At 37.1% G+C, this 21962-nt stretch overlaps 1 protein-coding gene across 3 annotated transcripts; it reads right to left on the bottom strand.

The window, feature by feature from the left end:
• Nucleotides 1-305: 305 nt before the first annotated feature.
• ZPBP2 (zona pellucida binding protein 2) lies at nt 306-21446 on the bottom strand. 3 transcript variants are annotated; one of them, XM_087711867.1, is made up of 8 exons: nt 21295-21446; nt 12791-12868; nt 11298-11457; nt 9750-9911; nt 7070-7288; nt 5976-6061; nt 4369-4546; nt 306-429 (listed from the first exon to the last, which is right to left on the bottom strand). In XM_087711867.1, the coding sequence occupies exons 2-8, from the start codon at nt 12809-12811 to the stop codon at nt 332-334; spliced, it is 924 nt and encodes a 307-aa protein (XP_087567993.1). In that variant the 5' UTR covers nt 12812-12868; nt 21295-21446; the 3' UTR covers nt 306-331. The 3 variants fall into 3 exon arrangements, with proteins under 3 accessions (XP_087567993.1, XP_087567992.1, XP_087567994.1); XM_087711866.1 differs by having other exon boundaries at nt 11298-11423; XM_087711868.1 differs by having other exon boundaries at nt 21330-21446.
• Between the last annotated feature and the right edge of the window lie 516 nt (nt 21447-21962).

The following is a 21962-nucleotide window of genomic DNA, read 5'->3' as shown; positions in this document are numbered from 1 at the left end:
ACAGAGTTCAATTACATACCACATGAATTGCATGGCTAATTAGCTGTTAGCCATGAAAGACAACTATTTCACTTCTTGTTCAGTGATCATAGCAACTGATATAATTTATATTGTTTAGATATTATGAAGTTTGGCATTTTTCATACTGTGTTATCAGTTGCCAATAATGTGGGATGTAAATTCTACTACATAATTCTACTGCTAAATGCATAACTATTGTTTTTCAATTGGAATCTTGAAGTCAGCATAACATCTAAACATAACATAAAATGTAAATAATGAGATAACAAGATGCTTTGCAGCAATTCTTCTTTTCTTATTTTGATTTTATTTAGCAGGATTTTGCTCCATAGTGTTTAATCCGGATGCTTGTACAAGGCTGGCAAGTTATGTCATTGTTTGGGCTGTAACTCCCAGGGTCACAGGCAACTGCAAACAAAATAAATAAACAGTATGTCAATTAGAGAAAGGAAGATAGCCGCTCATTGTTGACATTTTTGAAATACTTGAATCTCATGGGCCATATAAGATGAAATATGCATGGGTTTGAATTATATGAAATGAATTAATAATATGAATATAAATAAATAACACGAGAAAGATAATATTGTATCTCAGTGAAACTTGAAGAGATGGGAAAGATGCAATAGATATGAATGAAGGTGATGTGATCTTGTGGAGTAGAGTTATCAATACATGCAGGGAAGTAAAGGTAAAGATTTGATTTTGAATGAAAGGGATGAAAAGTATAACAGAAGGTATGAACTGGTGCAGTGGTGGATTGCTAATTTCTTTACTACTGGTTCAGGCATGCTCCCGTGCTTGCGCTTGCACCCATGCCACTTCTGTGCATGCACCAATCCGGGTTGAACCAGCAGCAACCTACCTCTGACCTGGTGTGATCTAGGTCATTGTTAGTGAATATGAAAATAGAAAGCTGTAAAAGAGGATGATAACTGAACAATCAGGGATGAGCTGGAAAGAGAAAATTGTGATCTGAAAAGAAAATTATGCAACATTCTGAATCCGATCTTTAGGGGGGAATTTTTATGCTGGGTGACAGGACTGAATAATAAAGATAAGACAAGAAGTGCAGAATAAGTGATTGGGCATTTTTTGCGGGGGGGTATGTCTTTTTTTTAGCCTTTATTTCATTGTTGATACTTGATGACTTCTTGGACAAATTTCTATGGTTTTCTTGGTAAAGTTTTTAGAAGTGGTTTATCATTGCTTTCTTCCTCCTAGGGCTGAGAGGAAGGGATTGTCCCAGAGTCACCTAGATGGATTTTCGCCTATGGCTGGACTAGAACTCAGTCTCCTGGTTTCTAGCCTGATCCCTGAAGCCCTATACCAAAAGAGCTTTCCTACCTTCTTAGTAACACTATAATTTGATTTACAGAATTTAGAATGAAGATATTTTATATGTTAGTGGCATAATAATGTAAAGCCACAGTTTCTGTGACTATCTATAGTTTTATGTCCTATTTGACTAAAATAATTTGACTACTGCCACCCATCTTCACAATGCCCACCTCAGACACATCAACATCAGCCAAGCCACCTACAACCTACCCCATCCCATTGGGCCCACAACCTTTGGTAATAACAAAGAATGAGGTACAAGGTCTATTTCATAGACAAAAGCCAGGAAAAGCACTGGGCCCAGAGAAGGTAACTCCTTCTTGCTTAAAAGCGTGTGCTAACCAACTGGCCCACATCTTCACCCACATCTTTAATAAATCTCTAGAGATGTGCTATGTTCCTTCTTGCTTCAAACACTCTACTAATATCCCAATGCCGAAGAAACCCTCCATCAAGTCTGAACAACTTCAAACCAGTTGCTCTGACATCTGTTGGAATGAAGACTTTTAAAAGGTTAGTGCTGGCCCACCTGAAAACCAACATGGATCTGCTGTTAGACCTCTTACAATTTGCCTACCGAGCAAATAGATTGAAAAATGATGCTGTTAATATGACTCTGCACTACATACTACAACATCTTTGTAGACTTCAGGTAAGCATTCAATACCATCATTCCAGATATTCTTCTAACTAAACTAAATCAGCTAGGGGGACCTGACCACACTTGTAAATGGATCATAAGCTTCCTAACAGACAGGAAGCAGCAAGTGAAGCTAGGTAAAATCACATAAGATATCTGTACAATTAGCACAGGAGCCCCCAAGGCTGTCTGTTCTCTCCACTTCTCTCTATATACCAATGACTGCATCTCAAAAGATCTCTCTGTTAAGGTATTGAGGTTTACAGATGAAACAACAGTGATTGGTCTCATTTGAGACAACAATGAATCTGCATACAGATGGGAGGTTGAACAACTAGCCTTTGGATGCAACCAGAACAATCTTGAACTAAATACACTCAAAACTGTAGAAATGGTGGTAGATTTTAGGAGAAACATTCCTATACTATCATCTTTTACAATACAGTAGACAATACTCTATAATATCAATGGTAAAGTTGTTCAAGTTTCTAGGTTCTATCATATCTCAAGACTTAAAATGGATACCTAACATCAAAAACATCATCAAAAAAGCACAACAAAGAATGTTCTTTCTGTGCCAACTTAGAAAGCTCAAACTGCCCAAAGAGCTGCTGATTCAATTCTACAGAGGAATTATTGAGTCTGTCATCTGCACCTCTATAACTGTCTGGTTTGGCTCTGCAGCCAAACGAGGCAGACAAGACTTCAACGGATAATTAGAACTGTAGAAAAAAATTGCTAACAACCTGCCTTCCATTGAGGACTGTATACTGCATGAGACAAAAATAGGGCTGTGAAAATAACTACAGACCCCTCACATCCTGAATAAAAATTGTTTCAACTTCTACCCTCAAAATGATGGTTTAGGGCTCTGCACACCAGAACAATAAGACACAAGGACAGTTTTTTCCCAAATGCCATCACTACTAAACAATCAATTCCCACAACATTGTCAAATTATCTACTAAGACTGTATTACTGTTCTTCTTCTCATCCTTGCTAGTACCTATCCCTTCCCACTTATGGTTATATCCATGTTCCTTGTATCTTTACAACTTATATTGTTTTTATTGTTTCTTAGTATAATTTGATTGCTTATTAGTATCCTATAAGTATCACTAGTGTTGTATCTTATGATTCTTGATGAATATATTTTATTTTTTCTTTATGTAAACTGAGAGCATATGCACCAAAGACAAATTCCTTGTGTGCCCAATCACACTTGGTCGATAAAGAATTCTATTCTATCAAGGCTGCATATGAGGGGAAATGATGGCTATTAAAGTGAAGATGAGAAAATGTGTGTATACACAGAATAGGAAAGTGCAATTAATGCAATAGAAGAGATGACGGAACAGATAAGATTAAAAGAGAGCATGCAAAATGATTTGATGAAAATAAGGAATTCTTCTGAAATTGAATAGAGAGGGATGAACAAAGAGAATCCCCCAATCAGAGGTTGGAACTTCATAAAACAATGAAATTCAAAGTGTCTGATGCTATAATTTAGCTCCTCCTTCTCCTCCTCTTCCTCCTCCTCTTAGCAACACTGGAAATTCAATTACACACAATTCCAATAAGAAAAATAATAAAGAAGATGTTGGGAGGAGAGCCCAGTAAGCCATCTGGGATATATGGAGCGCTTTCAAAGGACATGCACAGAACACGGAAGCTGGGTATAATCACAAAGGAAAACTACTAGGAGGTAGCTGATATTGGCAGGAAAATAGAAATAAAACGCACAGTGAACTGAGCTCACAAAGGAAGATAAAGATAACAAAAGGAAGAAAAAGGGACAACTGGGCTAGATAGTAAGATCTTGATAGGAAATCAGGAGGCCAGAACCTCTCAAGTCATACAACTGTCTCTACAAAGAGGCGCTGTGTTCAAATGGAAATAAGCAGATTGATTGGCACAATGGAGAGGAGCAGAAAAAACATATAGCCTAGAGCCAATAATAAGATTTAAAAAGATCTTGGTACAGGGGAATAATCTTCTTAGTGATAAAACTGAGTAAAATTGCAGAGAACCTTTGATAACCCAAAACAGTATTTGAAAACTACCTATAGTAATTTAATATAATTCCTTTTGGGACATTACACTGTGCAGCTATAGACCATTTTAGCAGGTGGCAGTAAACTTAAAAGAAAACCTGAACCCTAAATCAAATTCAGTAAAAAAAAAAAATCCCCCTAAAATGGTTTTTGTCAAAATAAATGAATGCTCTTGCTTGATTTAACCAAGAAGCTAAGAGGATTTAACCATTGTCGTGTAAACTATGACCAATCACAAATGGTAAGGTGGTTGTGAGGTTAAATCAAAAGCAGAGTCCTAGAGTAAATAAGCACATGGATTAAAATAAATACCACAGCAATTTGCACAGTCATTGTGGATGAAGTCATTTTTCCCAAACCCTGGACGACAGCTGTCTAGCCGAGTGACTTGGAAACTGTGATCTATATAATGGATTGCAGGGATCTTCATAAACTCATGCTTCAAGATGTACCATTGTTCACGGAAAAACTTTTCAATGAGCCCTCGAGCCTAAAACATTAAAACAAGAACATTAATAAATGAAATCATAGGAATAAACCTTGATGCCCAGCGTCCTGAAATCTTGCTCACATAATGTAAGGCCAATCAAAGGGTCAACTGCCTGAGGATCTTCTAGGCTTCGTTGTAGGTAAATTAAACCAAAGAGTTCATGTGGCCAATGCCACCCTTCCCAGATTTCTAGGAGGAAACGCTGTTTCTTATCCAGTCCACTTTACAAACTTTATTTATTTAAATTTATTGGGCACCCAACACCAATGGACATTAGTTGTAAGGATACATCAGAAACACACTCCCAAATAACCAGGTGGATAAAATAAATGCTGTAACAATTTATATTGATGTTTCTAATAAGCCTTTAGGTCAATCCTGTCTGGTATTTGCTCTCTCTGTTTATGGGGGAATGCTGCCAATGCTTGTGTTGCAGTTTTGTGTTTTGATAAAATCCCTGCATTGATTTAAGATAGATTTCAAGGTATTTTGTGATTTAAAGTGCTGATTTTAACCTTAAGGGGCCTAGATGTCTTGGCTCCCAGTTACGCTCAGGTACCTCTTCTAAATGGAATTGAATAATTTGATATATTTTTTATGTGAGAAATTATGAGTTTGTCTCAGTTTAGAGGGTGGGGGCCCAGAAGCAGTGTTTCTGGATGATGGCATTTCTTCTATGCCAAGGTGGCATTAAATCACGGGTCCCCAAACTTGGCAACTTTAAGACTTGTGGACTTCAACTCCAAGAATTCTCCAGCCGACTTGAAGTCCACAATAAAATTGCCAAGTTTGAAGACCTCTGTATTAAATCTTGATAGTATTCTAAAAGCTGATTAAGACAATCAATGAGAGAATAAACTTCTATGATCTTGGGTTGGATTTTATTGTTATTTAAAGTTCTTACAGAAAAATGATCTGCAATCTGATCCTCAATCTAATTTAGTAACTCTGAAGAAAGTGACTGTGACATTTCATCGTTTATGGAAGTATACTTTTTAATGATCTATCTATTTTGGCAGGAACACAGCTTATCTGGTTCAGGATGACTTAATTTTATTTTAATTTTCAGACTCTAAAGGATGCAGGGCAATTGTGCTGATGCATCAGTTCACTGAACAGGGTAGGCTTAATTTTTCCCCTCTTTTTAATTGGTGGAATAAAAATAGGTAAATAGGATATTTACCTATTTTTATTGTTGAGGTTTCAAAGGTCTCTATGCTTTGATACCCTATTTCTCACCCCCCACCACTGAATTCTGCATTTTGATGCTAAAGTTAAATAGTTAAATCTGCAGGGAGATCCCAGGGCCCAGCGATAGGTTCTTGCAACCACAACCTGCAGTTTGACACCTTTTAAACTATTTGGTATTTTGAGTATCCAGAAACATGCCAGTTTGAAAAAGTCTGGGGGGGGGGGGGAAATCTCGAACCTTATGTATATGGCTGTTGGTAATTTCTTCACAGTCAGTGGTAATGTGACGGCAACTAACCTCCCAGCCAGGGGCAAATGGATTTACTAAATGACAAAAAGAAATAAACATTTGCAGATAAAAATATACTTCTCTATGAATTGTGCCTAAATATAACAAATAATTCAAACCTGGGCATTGAAATGGGACTCACAATTGTATGGATTTATGATTTCAGCCACAAAGGCTATTTCTCCCTGGGCCATAACAACTGTGCCTTATGTAGAGCTGTTCCTAGGAAGAACAATTAATTTAAAAGAGACATAACCTGTAATCCAGCTTCATCTTTGAGTTACCCAGATCAAAACATGTAAAGCCAATTGTTACAGTGAAAGCAGATGGAAGTGGGAAGAAAAAAGCTGTTAAGAGTCCCAATTTATCTGATTAGGTACCATGGACAGCAGCTGAAAGAAGCATTTTCATACTGGCTGTCAAAGTTTCCTGAGGAAATATTTCCCAATTTTTCTATGACCCCGAAATTGCAATGAATTCAAGATATATACTCCACTCAGGGTGCAGATTAGTCATACCATCACTTCACTTCAGCAATGCAACAGATTTCGTCTTTCAGCTGAACTTCCAATAGATGTATAGAATTTTTGCTGATGCTGGATTAAAAAGATTTAGCCTGTGACAATCCCCCCTCCCTCAAAATACAGTAGAAGCTCTGGTGATAATAATTAGCCTGCAATAATTTTCTGTTCAGAGTTTTCCATGGACTACCCATAGCAAACCTCTTGTGACTGAATTCAAGAGAATATATTTCGGAATGACACAATCTTGGAATTTTCAAATGGAAGAATTAACAAAGCTCACTTCAAAAACCAAAGGGAGAGCAGCTATGCCTGTATTAAATGGATAAAATTGGCTGAGGGCGAGGACACAGAACTAAATTAAAGGGATTATGATTTGATGAAATCATACCATCAATAAGAAAGGCACTGAAAACAGTTATATTGAACAGAGACTCCCCCCCCCCCACAATCCAGCTCCACACAGGTTGTCCAGATAAGAGAAAAAGTATGTTGAAAAAGTAAGTATTATTTTTATATTACCTTGAAAAACAATGAATAGTTCATCTACTAATCCATGTTTGGGTCGCTTGACAGAAAAACATCTGTATGATGAATCGGCGATGTGGCATTTCAGATAATCAATCAGATTATTCAAGATTTTCTGTAGTTCTTCAAAGAATTGTCTATTAGCTGTTAATTTGCATTCTTTGGTTGTAAAGTGAACAGATATACGATAAGTATAGTCTGGTTCTCGATATGCTTCAAAAAATGGGATGAGGAAAGAAATAGAATGTAAGTGGCGGGGAAAGTAATATGTTGTTGCTCTTCATAAATCTTGGTTTATTATCTACATTATTATTATCTGCATTAGAAATACAGAATAAAAATCTGGAGCATTCTCTTTTGAAGTATCTACATACCATCTTCACAAACTGATGAGATGAAGTACACAAATATGCTACTTTGGGATAGCCATTTCAATAGCGTGGTTTATTTTCTTTTTCTCATTGTTTCTCAAGAAGGATGGAAAAAATAATATCTTCATAATATATGTGTATATGTACAGTATATACTAGCTGAATATCTGTGCTCCGCTACAAAACTATGTGATCAGGCTTGATAAATTGACACTTACAGCTTGAAAATTAATGAGTGGTTATGATCATTCTCTCCTCTCCCTCTCTCTCCTCTCGCTTACTCCACAGAGGCCTCTCCTATCTTATCCCCTTCTCTTCCTTGGGCTGTCCCCATTGATCCTCTCCAAACTCCCAGCCTGAAGGCTAGAAGAGTCATGTGCTGGCTATGCCCAAGTAGCAGTTGGGGTTTTCAGGTGGGGAGGGGGAGTAGAACATCTAACTCCTTATCATCAGAGCGGGTTAACAATAATATAAAAAATACTAATGATCTGATGTCATTTTGAAAAATCCTTAGTGAGCACCTAGAAGCCAAATTTCAAGTTTGTAGGCTTTACAATTCTGAAGATTCTGTGATGCTGCATGAGTGGTATTTTGCTTTTATTTATATAGATTTCTGCCTGCTACTTAAATATGAATGTTCCAGAGGATACTTGGACTAGCATACAGATGTCACAATGAAGAAAAAAATATCTAAAAACAGGCACTTCGGTGAAGATGTAATTATGGGTGGAGAATTCTGGGAGTTGAAGTCCAACATCTTAAAACTGGTGAGGTTGAGACACACTGGTTTAGTGTTCTTGGCTTTTGATTGATTGATATACACACAATGTAACGTAACATAATATAATAACAACATAACATTACATTATTTTATATATATTTTCCAGTATGAACTACAAAAACTGCCCAGTGTGATCTACATCTCAAGTTGCTATAAAATACAGAGGTGTAGGGATCAACTGAAAATCTGAAAAGTTTGAGGTAATGGAGGCTTATCATTTTGGAACAACTGAAGAGATTACTATGCCTTTAATATAATACATAATCACTTATGTTTTTTTAGTGCCACATAAAATAGCATAAACTACTTGGAAGCAGATAAAATACTAGGTGAAAATGGGATTGATATATTTTTGGGTTCTATACACTGTGGAAAACCAATTCATTTTCTTAGCATTGTCATGCTATCACATTTAATGGGATCTTACATGCTATGGAGATTCTGTTAACCAATTAAGAAATGTAGGATATCATGTAAATACAGGCATGAAATAGGATGGAATCATAATGTTTTATCAAAGAAGTATCTCATGTTCATACACAATTTTTAAATTTAAAAATTAAGAAACCTAAAATAGTAATTTCACAGGGGAGGAAATGGTAAGATTTGGCTGTTCAGATCTGGGGCATTTTTATTTGGAGGGTAGTAGGTGCCATCTAGTGGCATGATGTTTCCATGTTGTTCATCTCCCCTTGCACGCAAACTACCGTATATATGTGAAGGGTGAACAAGATGTTTTAAAATTGTTTTTGACCTTGGGAAAGAAACAGAAGAGGAAGTTTTCTTAATTAGATCAGAACAATTATGAGAAGGTTGAGATAGAGAAAAAGAACTTTTCAATATTGTTCTAGTGGAACATTTGTTCTGTTAGAATTTCTTCACCTGTTTACTCATTATAATGGAAAAAATGCATAGGCATTTGAAAACATATTACAGGGAAGGGATTCTTTTGATTAGAACAGTGGCCCACAGGGAAAAAATTAAGCACCCCTTTTCTCTGATACAATTGTTCCAATCAAATTCAGACTCTTATATGGACATAATATGGTAAAAAATAAGAATAAGAAAAACACTGGGACATATTTCCATCATGTTGAATTGGCCCTGAAGCTTTGTGAGTGGGCTGGAGGAAGTACTTCCTACTGAATTCTTTGCCTGAAGTCTGTATTTTCATACCAACCAACCTCTTAATTTGCCCCCGAACTATTTTCCAACTCATGGCAGAAAAAAATATATTGCCTGCACATCTTTTCCAGTGCAGAAAAAAAGATAGCAGTTGATTATATTTTCATGTGAATCTTTTATTTTCCAACATAGTCTACTATTTTTCATACAATTAAAATTATACAGTATGTCTAATGGAATATTTTGTTTTAAATTGTTTCTTTAGGAGACTAGGTGAAAGGTGGATTAGACCTTTTGAAAATCCAAACTTTTTAAAATGTTTTTTTAATTAATTTGGATCTAAAGCTTAGATTAGCCTAATGAGGAGCAACCTGGCAAAACCTAAAATAGGGCTTACCATAAACCATAAATTTATAGGTCTTAAATCTTTCTTCTTCTGCTTGCATGTCGTTTCGAAAAACTCTGTAAGAAAGCGTGCACATATAAGATCCAGACATGTGCTCCTTAAAACCAACCAACATCAGCTTTCCAGTTTCTGTGAGGTTCACATATTGTTTTCCTGCAACAAAAATGAGAAGCCAGGTCAACATAATTCAAGTTTGGGTCTGTCTAAGCTTTTGGTTTTCCTGGGCTACTCTGAGTGAAGAATTGTCTTGAGCTGGTTATAAAATATAGAACTACTGCTAAAAATCATATGTTAAAAGTTTACAATCTTGTGGAGCTCATTACTGAGTGTCCAGCCTGCAGGCTATAGTTTATATACACCTGATCTTAACTTTGGCTTTTAAAACAGCACTCTTTGGAAAGTAAAAGTTGAATATCACATTTTTAGGAGGCACCTCAATTTTGTTTCCTGTTTAACAATGGCATTCAAGGCTCTTAGTAGTTTTTCCTAATACTTGAAGGAGGACTGTCTCCTTCAGTATATAACTGTTCAGATATTATGATTTGCATGTGTTTGTGTGTGTGTGTGTGTGTGTGTGTATGTGTGTGTGTGTGTGTGTGATTGAGCATGGAATTTCCATTACTAACTGATGCAGTTATAAAGCATGATATGTGACTGCAATGGAAATTATGGCAGTTCTGGCTGCCATCGTTAAGTGAATAACTTAAGTAGGAAAGGCTTGCAATTTGTGAACTCCTGCCAGCTTCCCTATTGACTATGATTGTAGGAAGCTGGGAAAGAAGTCTCACAAATGATGATCACGTGACTTTGGGATGCTGCAACATTAATTAACTGTAAGTCAGGTGCCAAGTACCTGGATTGTGATTGAAGACTTCAGGGACACTTCAACCGACATAAGTTTGAGGACTAGTCATAAATACCACTGTTGTGAGTTACAGTCGCCTCTGAACAGGTTTTGTAAACTATTAAACTATTTTTCTTTCTCCTAAGACTCTTCTCCTTGATTTTTATTTTCACAGGCATTTTGGAAATTGATGGGATTCACAATCCTGAAATCCCATCCTTTGCTTGTGTATGTTTTCTTAATTGGAGAATCTCTGCTGGAGATTCTCCTACCCCCACTTCCTGATTCACACCTCTACCAGCTGAATTTGAGGAAAAAGCATATTTTTCCAAGTACTATGTTTACAGCTTTTGTGCATTGTTGTTATTATTACTGATCAGGAGTGGGTTCTGTCTGCTGCTACTGTCAGTTCACTCAGGGACATGCATGAAGTACTAAAAAAACGCTTCTGTGCATGCGCAAAAGCAAAAAACAAGACGGCAGTGCGTATGGTGCCACCGAGCAGGCCAAGTTACTACCTACTCAGCTGAACTGGTCCGAACCGGTAGGAATCCACCTCTGTTACTGATATTGTTAATGTACCTTGTATGCCATACAGAGCTATAACATTTTGAGAACAAATAGAGCTTGCAGGACCATTTTGATAGTGCGAGTTTTGAAAACAAATGAATTATTTTGATTAAAATGTAACTTACTTTTTAGGTTCTGTCCATCTGGTCCAATCCAGAGATAGTTGGGGTCTATAACTTCACTTTGTGAAAGAGACAAATCCATGCAGACAAGATAGGGGCTGTTTCTGTGCACTTTGACATAAACATTGACTGCAGAAGAAGATGAAACAGGCATCTTCCATAGCTATTGTGCAAAATGACAACACAGAGAAAATTAAAGCTTCCCTTAGCTTCCCCTTGAGCACACATCCAGTGAAGTAGAACTTACATCTCTCTGAATAAGAGCAATCCGACAATGTAATCAATTGCTCAGAGAAATGATGGCCCCTCACTTCACTGAAAATGTTTATGAGGACTAGTCAGCCATCTGTCAGGGATGCTTTAATTTGTATTTGTATTCTGAGCTGGTGATAGGACTTGCTGGCCTAAATCAGTGTTTCTCAACCTCAGCAATTTTAAGATGACTGGTGGGGGGCGGGATTTTAAGAATATATGCTGGTTGGGGAATTCTGGGAGTTGATGTCCACATATCTTCAAGTTCCTGATGCCAAGAAACATTGGCCTTATTGTTTTCCATCACAAATAAATATTCTTAGCTTATTCACCCACACTATTGATTAAAACTATTTTCTTTAAATAATCTCCTATTCTGAGTGTGAAACTGCTGATTTGATTGTGAAATAGATTGCTTTGGGCAAGTGTTTTGAACACAGGATTGCTCCACATTCAGAACAATTGCTTTGAACACAAAATAATTCCACAATACTAAAAGTCTAGTGTCAGAAATTTCGGCTTGAAATAGTTGGAAAGGACTGATCCACATACCCACATTTATTTGCTTTATGGCAATAGATTTTTGTGTAGCGGAAAAGGCAAAACTTTTGATTTTTCCTAGTCTGTAGTGATATATCTCACATACAGATTTATTATCTTGGGGGAAAATGATCTAAGAGACTATAAATTGATGTTTTGTCAGGAGGGATTTGCCTATTTTTGTTAACTCTAATTTCTGTTGATTTTAGGATCCAAATTCCTGCTATATACTCTAAAGATTATTTTTTTCTGTCTGCTGTAAAAACACACTATTTTCTTTTTTCAGCAGTAGTTTCGATGTCCTGCAGTTTAGGGATAATACGGGGAAGAGCTTTCTCTGCTATGGTATCCCAACTGTGGAATGCCTTTTTCCTGCAGGTGAACCAACACCTTTGGTTCATTTCAATTGGGTTTTGTGGATTGTTACCAGCCAAGAGAACCTAGTGGCTGAGCTAGAAATGTTTTCAATATACAGGTAGTCTTCCGTTAACAATGACAACTGAGGTTGGAAGATTTCAGAATTTTATATAAGTAACTCTTAGGGTCTGCCCAGTTATAGAACATAAAATGTAATTCTTGGTTTTAGTTTCCCTAAAGAATTTTGCTTTTTATGGGTCAATAATTTGTTTGAGCTTATCTGTTTCCAGAATATAGGTACATACTTTGCATCATCTTAGTTTTTCATTAAAAACATAAAATGTTACCTTTATGATTAACGTTGCCATATATATAATTCTTTCTAATTAACTTAACAGAATACTGTGTTTCATCCACTCCATTTCCTATTGCAGGGGAAAAGAAGTATTAAAGTTTATCATTTAGATTAGACCTGGGAATTAATGTGCAAATGTTTGCTATTTTGCCACTTAAAAATATATTTCTAGCATATTTTTAAACAAAAAAAGTTTTAGTTACCACTTCCCCTAATGTACATATTTAAAAATACACTTCCCAAAGACTTCTCAATGCAAATTGTCTTGATATTGCTCTTTATTACATCAATTTCCCTGATGCAATTGTTTTCATTTCACCAAAAAAAGATTTTTTTGTAAAACTATACAATGTTCAGAACATGTTTCACAAATGAATTATTTGTGTAAGGACATTCAAGCCAAGAAAGAGAACACAATAAGGCTACAATTTGTACTATACGTACATGTGTTTTACTGCATTTTAGCAGATTTCATAGTCATATTCATACAAATCCATTTATTTTATAATTTATAACTCTTCAGATTATTAATCAAATAAAACTTATTTCCTCTTTTTCCTTCCTTCCTTCCTTCCTTCCTCCCTCCCTCCCTCCCTCCCTTCCCTCCCTCCCTCCCACCCTCCTTCTTACCAGGTAAGAAATAAGAAAAACACTAATTAATCCCACATGTGAACAAAGGAAGTGACTCAGAACAAATGTAGATCAAAGACTTCAGTGAAGGCATTTTTCCTAACTCTACTGAGCATGCCCAAGATGGTGTCCTATTGCGTTTGAGGAGGACTTCGGTGAGATGATTGTCCTTCTCAGGGCTTGCAGGGGGTACCCTATTCCATCGTTGGCTCCAGGTCCAGCTATGAGAACTTCCTGGGACCTCGGGGCTACCCTTGAGCTGCGATTTCCTGCCTTGTAGCCAGAATGTCATGAGTGAAACGGGGTGGTTGGTGGTGAATGGAGAATGGAGCGCGTCTGCAGCTGCCGGCATGAGTGTGGGACGCCCTGCCTGGGGTTTCTGCTGCTGCCGCTCCCCACGCTGTGGTGTTATCCCGGTTGCTCCCCCCAAAACTTACTTATGGACGTGATAGGCTGGATCAGCGGGGAGTGGCAATTTTTATTGTAAATATCAATTGGGGTTTTTTGGATACTTTATTTAATGTCCCTTTTAATTTTTTTAATATGTGTTTTCTTTTATGTTGTATGCCGCCCTGAGTCCTTGGCAGAAGGGCGGCATATAAATCCAATAAACCTATAAACCTAAACCTTTCCTCCCTCATGATTTATAGTGTCATCTAGCATCATCCAACAATCATTGTGAAGGTAGATGTGTAATGATAAAAAAATTATATTGCCTCAGCAATAGAAGAGATTATTAGTGAGACACAAGTCAAGATAACTATGAAGGACAAAAGGAACCAAATTGCTGTGGCTGTTGCATCATGGGCAGTGTTAAGGATTAAATCAGTGACAATGATGTTGTCATAGGTGTTCCATGAATGCTTGAAGAAATGTTATGATTTAAATCTTGAATTAAGTTTTGAGGTTCTGTGGCCATGGTCTGTGGCCACAAATGGTATTTAAAGGGGTCCTTGGTGAAGAAAAGGTCCGAAACCACTGAATTAAACAATTTCCATAAATATTTTTCAATTCATTTTTGGATAGTTACTTTAATCTCCCATTAGTTGAGGAGCCATAGACTTTGCCTTGTGAATCAAGCTATCACTATACCATGGCTTTTGGACAAACCTAGTTTAAGCAAATAATATGCTTCCAAGCTTATCATATATTATCTGACAGCCAATGTCCTGGAGTTATCAGAAAAGATTTTGCTTACTTCTAAAAAAATCAATTATTAAAAAACTGGTATTACTATTTGAAACCTTTTATTGCTCCATATTAATATTTTGCAAACAAGATTTTTGGATAATAAATAGCTGTTTCTTCAGAGACAGCAGCTGAATGAATATGTAATCATATGGAGCAAAAAAAAATCCACCTGTGCATACTTGTAATAGTTATTTCAGCTGCATCATATAGAATATGATTGGAAAATTATTCTATAGAATAGAATAGAATAGAATAGAATAGAATAGAATAGAATTCTTTATTGGCCAAATGTGATTAGAAACACAAGGAATTTGTCTTTGGTGCACATGTTCTCAGTGTACATAAAAAGACAAGATACATTTGTCAAGCATAAGCTACAACACTTAATGATAGTCATAGGGTACAAACAAACAATCAGGAAACAATCAATATCAATATAAATTGTAAGAATACAAGCAACAAAGTCCCATAGTCATAAGTTGGAGGAGATGGGTGATAGGAACGATGATACGATAATCATATACTTTTCCAAACTTGGTATTTTTCATATGTACTTGATTACTGCTGCTTGATTACTAACCCATAGTCAGCATTGATAAACCTTCAGGGTTCGCCCCCCCCCAGTTGGAAAATTATTATTTCTAAAGTATTAAAATTTAAATCTAGCTCTTAGATTACCCAGCTGTAAAAAGAAAGAAAGTCTCCTTTGATGCTTTTGGTTGTAGGTAGCTTATTTTGGGAATGAAGTCTGGTATTTATGGATCTGCTCTGGGGAGTTAATGTGCACATTAATGTGTTGAACTTATCATAGAAGCTTCAAAACCTTCCATTGTCAATAAATGCTTGAGCTAATTTGGTGTAGCAGTTAAAACGCTGACCTGAAAACCAGGTCATTGTGAGTTCTATTCCCATTTTAAAGATGAAAGCCAGCTGGATAACTTTGGTCCAATCATTCTCTCTCAGCCCAAACCAACCCAGTGCAAAGGATTGTTGTTGTGGAGAAAACAGGAGCAATAATTACATATATTGGCTGACTTGAATCATAATATAATAAAGGTGAGATTTAAATAATAATAATAATAATAATAATAATAATAATAATAACAACAACAACAACTCCGCCGTTGCCGGTCCCAAGCCCGGATGAGAAAGGAGGAAGGTTGGGAACAGGTTGGCATCTGGTCCCGTAAAAAAAACCCCGCCAACCCATACAATATGGTGAAAAAAACGAATAAGAATTCCATACCGCATCGGTCGTCGCGCGGGTTAACAAGGCCCGCGGTGGATGTTGGGGTCCCTGGACATCCGTTGACAAGTGGGCTACAAGTGGACCAGCCAACAAAACGACAAAAATATAGTGCAGATGAAAACCGTGCCATAATGGCCTGTTACTACAACTCAGAGCCAGAAAAAAGAGGATATTTAAAGCGAATGTATGAATTATGGAAACAACAATATCCAGATTCAAATGTTAGTGAACAACGACTAGCAGATCAAAGGCGATTTATTATACGGAATAAAGTGTTTAGTGAAGTTGAACATGAGGAAATTCAGGCAAATTGCAAAACCCAAAAAACAATATCACAAGCGGAAATAACTGATATTCAAGACACAACTAAAGACACTATAGTAGAACTCCCAGAAGAAGCTCTCAGGGAGGAAATAACATCACCACCACTAGAACCAGTTATCACTGAACCAACTGATGAACTAACTCAAAAACAAAAAGAATTGAAGGATAAGATCATGGAGCATTTTCTGCTTAATGAGGAAAGGCAACGTTTACCATCACTAAAAACTGTGCCTAAGAAAATTTTGGCCCCTATCATGAAAATGGTTAATGCAGTGTTTTCAACAATTGAACCGGGATCCATCTTGGAAACAAACCAGTTAATGTACAGCGCAGCTGTAATAGTCACTAATGAACTAGGCATTAAAATTAAAGTACCTAGTCACACAACAGAAAAAGCATCAAAGCCAAAGTGGAAAATCCGTCTAGAACAAAAAATCAAAAAATTAAGGGCAGATGCTAGTAACTTAAAGAACATGCATGAGCAACGGCTTAAAAACAACAAAATCATAGATCGGCTAATCAGAAGATATAGATTGGATACAAGAAACATCAATGAAGCTGTAGAGATTGTAAAACAGCAGATAACAGCAACAGCTAGAAAAATTGAAAGATATGAGGCACGAATCATCCAATATAAACAAAATCAGCAATTTCGATCAGACCAACGGCGTTTTTATCAAAGTCTTAATGTGAATGGTGACACAAAAAGTGAAAAACCAGAAAAGCAGGCCACAGTTGAATTCTGGAAAGAATTGTGGGAAAATGCAAAGGACTACAACAAGGAAGCAAAGTGGATACATGACTTTGAGAAAAGCATTGGCAACAAACAAATGCAAGTATTAGAAATAACAACTGAGATGATCAAAAATCGAGTTAAAAAGGTAAAGAATTGGACATCACCTGGAAAGGACCAATTACATGGTTTCTGGCTCAAATATCTGACCAGTTTACATGCAATATTGGCCAGGCAACTGAATGAAATTTTACAAAAGGGCCAAATTGATGAATGGTTGACAACTGGAAAAACATACTTGATTCAGAAAGATCCAACTAAAGGAACAACACCTGAAAACTATAGACCAATAACATGCTTACCAACAACCTTCAAATTACTCACAGGCATTATTGCAGATAACATGATGGATTATTTGGAAACAAACAACATCTTGCCAGTAGAGCAAAAAGGCAACAAAAGAAGGAGCAGGGGCACAAAAGATCAGCTTCTAATTGATAAAATGATATTAGAAAATTGTAAGAACAGAAAAACGAACTTGAATATGGTCTGGATTGATTACAAAAAGGCATTTGACTCACTGCCACATAGTTGGATCATAAAATGCTTAGAAACAACTGGCATTAGCAAAAATATTACATCCTTTACTGAAAAGGCAATGAAACAATGGAGAACTGAGTTGGCAGTAGGGAATGAGAGCTACGGAATGGTTAATATCAAGCGAGGAATTTTCCAGGGTGATTCACTTTCACCTCTTCTCTTCATCATCGCAATGATCCCACTATCAGTAATCTTAAAAAAAATGAAATTAGGCTACCAAACAGCCAAAAAAGCTGAAAAAATTTCGCATTTACTATATATGGATGATTTGAAACTCTATGGAAAGTCAGAAATAGAAATCCAATCATTGACAAATACAGTCCGAGTATTCAGCACCGATATTTCAATGCAGTTTGGCATGGAAAAATACGCCACTGTATCCATAAAAAGGGGCAAAATCACTGCATCTGAGGGAATTGAAATGCCCAATGGCCAACTAATTAAATGCAAAGAAAATGAAGCCTACAAATACTTAGGCATTCTGCAGTTGGATAACATCAAGTATGGAGAAGTAAAAACTATTGTCAGGCGAGAGTACACCAACAGAGTTAGGAAAATTTTGAAATCTAAATTGAATGGTGGAAATACAATCAAGGCCATAAATACCTGGGCAATACCAGTTATAAGATACACAGCTGGCATAGTTAAATGGACACAAGCTGATTTGGACCTTTTGGACCGAAAAACCAGGAAACTAATGACAATGCACTACAGTTTACATCCACGTGGTGATACTGATAGACTATATCTGCCCCGAAAATCAGGTGGCAGAGGATTATTACAAGTGAAGCAAACAGTTGAAGAAGAAAAACATGCACTGGCTGATTATTTAAAAGACACTCAAGAACATCTATTAATCGAAGTAAAGAACAAAAATCTACTGAAGGCCCAACAGAGAAAACAAGAATACAGAAAAGATGTGATAAAATCAAGAATGGAGAGTTGGCAGAACAAAGCACTGCATGGTCAATTTCTGGAAAAAATAAAAGATAAAGTGGACAGTGAACAAACTTGGTTATGGTTAAAAACAGGTACATTAAAGAAAGCAACAGTCACTAATCCTGGCTGCGCAAGAACAAGCTATCCGCACAAATGCCATTAAGGCCAAAATCGAAAAATCCTCTGATGATGCCAAATGCAGACTTTGCAAAGAAGCTGATGAAACTGTTGATCACATACTCAGCTGCTGTAAAAAAATCGCGCAGACTGATTATAAATTGCGGCACAATTCAGTAGCACAAATGATCCATTGGAATTTGTGCAAAAATTATTATATTAAAACAGCAACAAACTGGTGGGAACATCAGCCTGAAAAAGTCACCGAAAATCAGATGGTCAAGATCTTGTGGGATTTCCGTATACAAACCGACAAAATACTGGCGCATAATACACCAGACATCACACTGGTTGAGAAAAATAAGGTCACAATCATAGACATCGCAATACCAGGTGATAGCAGGGTCGCCGAGAAGGAACATGAAAAAATCGCAAGATACCAGGACTTAAAAATCGAAATTCAACGACTATGGCACAAACCAGCAGTGGTAATTCCAGTGGTAATTGGCACACTGGGTGCTATTCCAAAAGCACTGGAATTACATTTAAAACAATTAAAAATTGACAAAATCACCATCAGTCAAATGCAAAAAGCCGCACTGCTTGGATCTGCACGCATATTACGAAAATACGTTACGACGTCCTAGGCCCCTGGGTGGGGCCCGACTAGTAACCAATGCCAAATCCGGCAAAACAACTGGCCGCTGTGATACAATTGTACAACAACAACAACAACAATAATAATAATAATTAGGTCACAATAAGGTCACAATCATAGACATGGCAATACCAGGTGATAGCAGGGTTGCCGAGAAGGAACATGAAAAAATTGCAAGATACCAGGACTTAAAAATCGAAATTCAACGACTATGGCACAAACCAGCAGTGGTAATTCCAGTGGCAATTGGCACACTGGGTGCTATTCCAAAAGCACTGGAATTACATTTAAAACAGTTAAAAATTGACAAAATCACCATCAGTCAAATGCAAAAAGCCGCACTGCTTGGATCTGCACGCATATTACGAAAATATGTTATGACGTCCTAGGCCCCTGGGTGGGGCCCGACTAGTAACCAATGCCAAATCCAGCGAAACAACTGGCTGCTGTGATACAATTGTATAATAATAATAATGATGATCCCACTAACAGTAATCTTAAAAAAAATGAAATTAGGCTACCAAACAGCCAAAGAAGCTGAAAAAATTTCTCATTTACTATATATGGATGATTTGAAACTCTATGGAAAGTCAGAAATAGAAATCCAATCATTGACAAACACAGTCCGAGTATTCAGCACCGATATTTCAATGCAGTTTGGCATGGAAAAATGCGCCACTGTATCCATAAAAAGAGGCAAAATCACTGCATGTGAGGGAATTGAAATGCCCAATGGCCAACTAATTAAATGCAATGAAAATTAAGCCTACAAATACTTAGGCATTCTGCAGTTGGATAACATCAAGCATGGAGAAGTAAAAACTATTGTCAGGCGAGAGTACACCAACAGAGTTAGGAAAATTTTGAAATCTAAATTGAATGGTGGAAATACAATCAAGGCCATAAATACCTGGGCAATATCAGTTATAAGATACACAGCTGGTATAGTTAACTGGACACAAGCTGATTTGGACATTTTGGACTGAAAAACCAGGAAACTAATCAATGCACTACGGTTTACATCCACGTGGTGATACTGATAGACTATATCTGCCCCGAAAATCAGGTGGCAGAGGATTATTAGAAGTGAAGCAATAGCAATAGCAATAGCAATAGCAGTTAGACTTATATACTGCTTCATAGGGCTTTCAGCCCTCTCTAAGCGGTTTACAGAGTCAGCATATTGCCCCCAACAATCCGGGTCCTCATTTTACCCATCTCGGAAGGATGGAAGGCTGAGTCAACCCTGAGCCGGTGAGGAATATGGAGGCCTTTTGCAGAGAATCAAGAAGTAGAGTGTTACTCAACTCCGTAGAAGTTCTCCACCTTTGCCTTCTGTATACAACATATATATATGTTGTATACAGAAATACTCTCTCTCTCTTTTTCTCTCTTCCTCCATCCCTCCATCTATCTAGCTATATTACAAAATACGGGATAAATAACATAGTTCATGGATATATGTTATAGACAGAAATACTCTGTCTGTCTGTCTGTTTAGTGCTTAAAGAACATATCTTTTCCATTAAAGACCTGCAGTTTTTAGATCATGTTATAATTTAACACCTCTCATTTTCCAAATTAAATACGATCTTAGAATGTATACATATGCTATTAAATCCACAGCATTTTGCATTATTATTTTCATTGTGCAAATTACTCCGTTGCTTTTAGGAAGTGTTTAAACTATAATGATTTGCCATCTTCTGTTGGGGAAAAATTGACCCTCCCACCCACCATTTCCAAATGAGCCATGTTCCTTCTGGTGCTCTCAGCATTTTTAGAGGAATATAGCAATAGCAATAGCAGTAGACTTATATACCGCTTCATAGGCCTTTCAGGCCTCTCTAAGCGGTTTACAGAGAGTCAGCATATTGCCCCCAACAATCTGGGTCCTCATTTTACCCACCTCGGAAGGATGGAAGGCTGAGTCAACCCTGAGCCGGTGAGGAATATGGAGGCCTTTTGCAGAGAATCAAGAAGTAGAGTGTTACTCAACTCCGTAGAAGTTCTCCACCTTTGCCTTATACACACAATTTATAAGATGCCATATACCTTGCTCTGGGGCCATGAAAGCATTCAGCACAAACCTTGCAGGGAAGAATAGGTGCAGGACAATGCAGAGAAAAAGAGTTAACCAAGTGTTGCCCCCTTGCATAGTGCAAGAGAGAGCCCATCCTTCCTCCTACCCGGGCCTAGACAGCCTTCTGTCCATACGGAAGAAAAAAGAGCAAGAAGTTCCCTTCCTCACCCACATGACATTCCAACTGTCAACCAACTGTAACCATGACTACCTTTCTCCTTTACTGGTTTTCAGCTAGGTTCCAGAGAATGTTGGGATTCTTTGTGGACATATTAACTTCAGCTCTGTGGCCTAATACCTCGCTGTGTACTGCCCAAAGTCCCATATAATGCTCAATTTTCAGGAGAAGAACATATCACTTCTAAATCCCTCAGTTGACTGCTGGACTCAATAGGCTTAGCCAGTGGTGTGCTTAGGGCTGATTCTCTCCTTTTGCAAATTGGGGCTGTTGCCACAATCAGAGATTGTTGGGAGTAGAGAGTGGCAATGAATATTGGATATAGGATAATGATGTAACTATAAATGAAATGTACTTATGAGTAAGCAAGCCAAGCTTTCCAATGTTTAGATTTAAAATAACAAAAACCTGTGGCAAATATAAGATAAATAGCAATTTGAAGAACTTTGCTTTTTTGTTTTT

The sequence above is a fragment of the Thamnophis sirtalis genome, unplaced genomic scaffold (assembly GCF_051295495.1).
Source record: "Thamnophis sirtalis isolate CommonGarterSnake01/CBP01778 unplaced genomic scaffold, rThaSir2_p1.2 scaffold_4, whole genome shotgun sequence".
NCBI classification, from domain to species: Eukaryota; Metazoa; Chordata; class Lepidosauria; order Squamata; family Natricidae; genus Thamnophis; species Thamnophis sirtalis.
This window is presented reverse-complemented; position numbering and strand designations above follow the sequence as displayed.